The 6,007-nt window shown below is 38.7% G+C and overlaps 1 protein-coding gene across 1 annotated transcript; it reads left to right on the plus strand.

Moving 5' to 3' along the window:
- The first annotated feature begins 1,098 nt into the window (after nt 1-1,098).
- LOC117291150 (echinoidin-like) lies at nt 1,099-2,754 on the plus strand. Its single transcript, XM_033772701.1, has one exon. It carries the CDS (start codon nt 1,197-1,199, stop codon nt 1,815-1,817), a length of 621 nt encoding a protein of 206 aa, XP_033628592.1. The 5' UTR covers nt 1,099-1,196; the 3' UTR covers nt 1,818-2,754.
- The last annotated feature ends 3,253 nt before the right edge of the window (nt 2,755-6,007 follow it).

The raw sequence follows: 6,007 nt of genomic DNA on the forward strand, positions 1-6,007 counted from the left end.
TATAAAAACAAACAAACAAATTAGGCTAATAAAGAAAACAAAATATCAAAATAATTCCTGGAATTCAATGAAATTGAAGACAAAATGGGGCAGACATCATGCTACATCAAAACGCAACATGACTCATGAGGTAAATAACATGATGTTGAAAGGTGCGTGTACAGGAAGTTCTTAAAGGCAGTGGACACTGTTGGTATATACTCAAAATAATTATCAGCATAAAACCTAACTTCGGTAACGAGTAATAGGTAGAGGTTGATAGTATAAAACATTGTGAGAAACAGCTCCCTCTGAAGTAACAAAGTTTTCGAAAAAGAAGTAATTGTCCACGAATTCGATTTCGAAACCTCAGTATTAGATTTTTAGGTCTCGAAATCAAGCATCTGGAGCACACAACATTGTGTGACAAGGGTGTTTTGTCTTTCATTATTATCTTGCAACTTCGACGAGCATTTCAGCTCAAATTTTCACAGGTTATTTTATTTAGATACACCAAGTGAGAAGACATTTACCAATAGTGTCCAGTGTCTTTAAGACAATACAATAATGATGCATGAAGCGTTAAGTTTGTGCTTAAATTCGAGGCCCTAAACACACATGACGGATCCGCTATTATTTTTTCAAAAACAATAAAGATCACCATGTTTACAAATTTTCACTTCACAGATCTTCTGATGTTTGTACAGACCTACACTATGTGTATAAAGTACCACAATGGTGAATAGTAAATTTAAGTTATTTGCACTGTTTTCCATTAAACTAAAATCGCTAACAGTATCTGCGTCAACAACTTATTAAAAAAGTAAAAGTAAAAGATGTTTCGTATTAGAGATTACTCATAATTATGAATACGGTCAAGATGTCATCCAGGGATAGCACCGAGTAGGTCGGGAAGGGGCGTGTTTATGGGGTCAAGGTTTACCCCCGCACTCTCAACAACAAGTCAAGAGGCGTGGCTTAGACCGGGTTAGTTGAAAGGTCACGATGTTCACGCCCACTTAAACTCTCAGCCAATCACATCGCTTTGTTTATGGAGCCAGGGTTTCGCGTACTGCGCAGACGTATCCAAGCCGCCTCTCCATGTTGACTGCAGAATAGAGCAGTGCTAGTTTCTTCTCACTGCAGACCCAAGCCAGCAAACAACCGACACTTCAACTATTTTTTTTGAAAAATCTACTCAGTACGAGGGGCCAACAATGAAGCTGTTAGCATTGCTGGCGTGTATCACGCTGTACGTTGGGATCTCCAATGCCCACAACTACGACCCATGCCCAACATACTGGCTGAAAAATGGCAAATCTTGCTATCGGTACTTCGGCCAGCTTTCGAACTGGATAACTGCCGAGAATATCTGCAGGATGTTCTCGGGATGTTCCGGCGGAATTGGCCACCTCGTCTCCATCAATGATGCTGCGGAGAATGACTTCGTTTTCAACCTTGTGAAGGGTATTACGGGGGGAAACGTTCCACCCCCAACGTGGCTCGGTGGGAGACGCTATGCCGCAACCCAGCTATGGCAGTGGAGCGACGGCACAACCGTTAGCCCGTACAATGCATGGGCCCAAGGCCAAGCACCGCAGCAACAGGGCAGAAATTGCATGGTTTTCAGCGAAACCGCGCTGCCAACTTGGAGAGACATCAATTGCCGAAACGAAATGTTCCCGTACATTTGCGAGATGCAAGCAAATGTTCCAGTTGACCCCAATACGTGTGCTACCGGCGGGACAGGAACCGGAACAAACCCATCCGCCCAACCAGTACCTTTCCGCTACACAAAGTCAGGGAATGTAGAACAACGCAGAGTAAGTGAGCCATAGAGCGAGACGTCTAAAGAAAACAATCGTTACAAACTCCGAAACACATCATTATAAAGCAGGAGCGACTGCGTTCAAATAGGAAACGTGGAGCAAAACAGGAGTGTCTTCATCAAACTGCAGTCGTCTTTTATTGACCCTTGAACTTCGACCTTTGAGGAACAGTTCAAACATTGTTTGGATGGCCGTATAAGATCCCTTCATGCGTCACTGCCCAGACTGTGTCAATGACTTTCTCAATTACTCACCTTTAAACTTTAACAAAATTACTGGAAGAGGTTATGAACATGACGTCATTTTAGTATGGCGCCCTCATTGGCCATTCCCTGTGCCTCTAAGATGGCAGCTTAATGACGTCAATGCATAATGTCCATTGTTTACTCTCTTTTTTAAATCCAACATCAACAAAGTTGCCTTTTGAAGATTCTGTCTATAATCGGACACCAAATGTGCAGCCATTTCTAGTTCCACTCATTTGTAAATTAAAAAGAGAACAAAATTATTAATTGGGAAAGAGAAAACGATTGTGGTACCCTTTATGCCTCAATGATTATTAATGTAATCATGATGTTGTTTATTTGGAGTCTGACCAAAATGTCTGTAGCTTGATAATGATGTGTGATGTGCCATTTTTGTTAACAGGAAATAATCGATGACGTCAGATCGTTGGTCATTTTGCAGTTCAAACAACAACATAATTCAAAACCCAAAGTTTTCTCAACTTTTTTGTCATCCAAATTACAAAAATTAAGCTGAAGTTGCACATTCTAGAAAAGAAAAATTACTGCAGATAAGTCTTACACCCTTTGGGTAAATGTTGTAACTTTAGTCTCTTTATGAACCCAAGTTTTATTTTGAGAGCACTGTTGCCTAGATGTTGTTTCTCCAACTAGAAAATAATGATCAAAATAAAATTTAAAAAAGTGATAATATTTCAGTATGAATAGTGTGCTTGTGTATTTTATTTTTGTAACTTACTTTAAACAAACTTTTTATGAGCGGAATGTTTTTTTAACGGACATGCTATTTGAACTTTGTTCACCATTAAAATGTAATTTTGATATTTTACACCTCCGATTTTATCGTAATTAGGCCTATCGATTAAAATATCAGAAAAATTAAAAACACTTCTGCCGTTGACGGCGCGCGTCAAAAAGACAATGCTTCGACGTCATGCTTGGGAGTTTGCTTTATCTCCAAGCTGCAACAACAAAGCGGCTATATAAATTGGAGCTCCAAACTATGACGTAACATGATGGATTTTGTAACAGAGCTTTTCGTGAATCTTTTAGAAAAGCGCTGGAAATTATTGTTTTTTTTACACAACTAAAATCTATTTTACAGTATTGACTCGATTTCCCTATTGATTGAAATATTTTAAATGAAATTCAGCAAAGTTCACGACTTGACATTTTTTTTTTCGCTCAAGCAGGTATTTAAAAGTTAGGGGCGTGGTCGGTGGAATGGGACGTGGTGGGTCGGGGTGGGATTCATAGGTATAATTATGTTTTTTGCTTGAAAATGACGGGAGAATAAGCCCATCCCATGAATCACGCATGCTTAACGACCTAATTGTGATAAACGCCATAAAGTTGTGACGAATAAACGTGCATGCGTCACGCCACCACCATCCCCATCCCGCCCAAAAGGTGCAGTATTATGCTCTTAAAGAGCGCCCTCATTTTGTCCAAGCCAACTTCAAAGCTAAACAAAACTATGCTTATCAGACTAAGTTACCAGCTTGACTACCACTGTGTTGAACAAATGTTACTGGTGTCCTGCTTAGTTGTGCTTAGCAGAATATGTTAAGCAATGTTGTTCTACTTAAGCAGCTCTTTGAAAAATTTCCCAGAACTTTACTCCGCTATTTTTTCTGTTCTTAAACTTACTGTTAAAGGAACACGCTGCCTTTGATCAGACGAGTTGGTCTAAACAAAAAAGCGTTTGTAACCGTTTGTTATAAAACGCATGTGGCTGGAAGGATTTTTTAAAAGTAGAATACAACGATCCACATAATTTCCTCGAAATTGCGTGGTTTTCCTTTTCCTTTGCAAACTACACGGTCCAAATTTTGACTCCCGTAAATGGCCGACCGTGTTATTCGACGAGGTAAAAGGAAAACCGTGCAATTTCGAGGCATGTTTGTGTGGATCATTGTATTCTTCTTTACAACATCTTTCCAACCATATGCATTTTATAATAAACGGTTACAAATGCATTTTATAGACCAACTCGTCCGATCCTAGGCAACGTGTTCCTTTAATAGTTAAATAATGTCCCTGTTGTATTAGAAAACGTTGTTTAGCTTTGCCTACTTAAAAAAGTCGCTTTGCCGCGAAATGAAACTGCAATTTATGGTCTCCCCTCATTAACGTGGGTTGAAGGAGTTTGATTCAAAAGAGGGCGCTATGAAAAAAAAATCTACATTATTCCCGTATTGGTGCACCCCTCTAAAATAATACAGTGCAAAACGGCTAAAACATTTTTTTTAACGAACAAAATACCTAAAGGTCTCCATCCAGGGCTCATCGAGCAAAAACATACATACACTTTTGTGTAATTATTTTCCAAACCTTCAAGCATCAATCTTGACAACATTCCCTCATACCTCTAAGCAATTAAAGATGCTATGTCAGATTTTTGGCCGATTTAAACCAACATTTTTGATTTAAAATTCAATAGGTATTTTGATGGGGGTCGAGAATGTTACAAGCTTTGACCAGTAAAGGATTTAGGTACTTTTTCAAAATGTCCACAGATTTACATACAACTTACAGGATTTGAAGATAATGAGAGTGGATAGCTTCCCTTCAAATATTACTTACTGAGGGGCTGTAGTTTTTGAGAACCAATTATTAAAACAAAGTCATAAAAATACGTTTTTATATGCTCATAATTTTCGTCTCATGAGACGAATATTATTTTCACGACACTGTTTTACTCATTTCCCCAAAACTACAGCACCTCAGCACGTAATATTTTCAGGGAAGCTTTCTACTATCGTTATCTTCAAACTGTGTAAGTTTGGTGTAAATCTGTGTTAAACTTTTTTACGTTAGAGCGGGTGATACTCTTTGAAACACCATTCACTAAAAAAAATCTATTTTTTAATGTTTGGGGCCAAAAATCTGACATAGCATCTTTAATTTGGAAGTCAGCAACCCAAGGTCACAATTATTTTGGGCACCATTTTTACACTATATCCCTTTTCTTGGGCTCTCAACAAATCTGCTTTCAAAGCATTACTGAGGTCGACGCTCTGTTTCTGCGTTGTGTGGGGGGGGGGGGGGGCACACAGAACCTCATGCCATGAGAGTGGGGGTAATTAGTTTGGCGGTCGTCAATAGAGGGCGATCTGCAGCTTTATCTTACAGCCTCACAATTATGAGTCAAATTATTATATTATTTTCAGACAGCTAAACTATTAATTTGTTCTAATGAGTGTCGCGTAGGTGGGATAGCCATTTAACTTTTAGAGGAACACGTTGCCTTGGATCGGACGAGTTGGTCTATAAAAAAGAGTTTGAAACCGTTTGTTATGAAATGCATTGATTAGAAAGATGTTGTAAAAGTAGAATATATTGATCCACACAAGTATCACTCAAAATTGCACGTTTTTCTAAATACGTCGCGAACTAACACGGTCGGCCATATATAAATGGCCGACCCTGTTTGTCGACGAGGTAAAAAGAAAACCACGCAATTTCGAGGCATATTTGTGTAGATTATTGTATTCTACTTTTCCAATATCTTTCTACCAATATGCATTTTATAACGAATGGTTACAGAACGCTTTTCAAAGACCAACTCGACCGATCCAAGGCGACGTGTTCCTTTAAGCTAAACATGGAAAACACCCAAGAACTACTTAATAAACTAATATCGGACTTTTCTTTATTATTCTTTTTAGAACTTACAAGTGTCCCCCATGCGTCAGGTTGTATGATCAAGAAAGATGGTTGTATAAAGTCAATAACCCCATTTCAAAGTACTGGGTCATTATAAAAATCAATTCCTTTTATCGTCGTATTATTTTTGTCAATCAAAGGGGATGACAGACAGCTCCGCAATGGATAAATTAATGAGACCGTTACTGTAAGGTCTGCATGTTCAAAATAACAAACAATCTGTGGATGGTTTGCTGCCAAAAAAAAAATGCAAAAATGTGGTGAAACCAGCACGTGCTAGCGCAC

This window comes from Asterias rubens, chromosome 6 (genome assembly GCF_902459465.1).
Source record: "Asterias rubens chromosome 6, eAstRub1.3, whole genome shotgun sequence".
Lineage (NCBI taxonomy): Eukaryota > Metazoa > Echinodermata > Asteroidea > Forcipulatida > Asteriidae > Asterias > Asterias rubens.

Excerpts from the sequence above, each read along its gene's own strand:
- LOC117291150 (XM_033772701.1), top strand. The coding sequence starts at position 1,197 with ATGAAGCTGTTAGCATTGCTGGCGTGTATCACGCTGTACGTTGGGATC.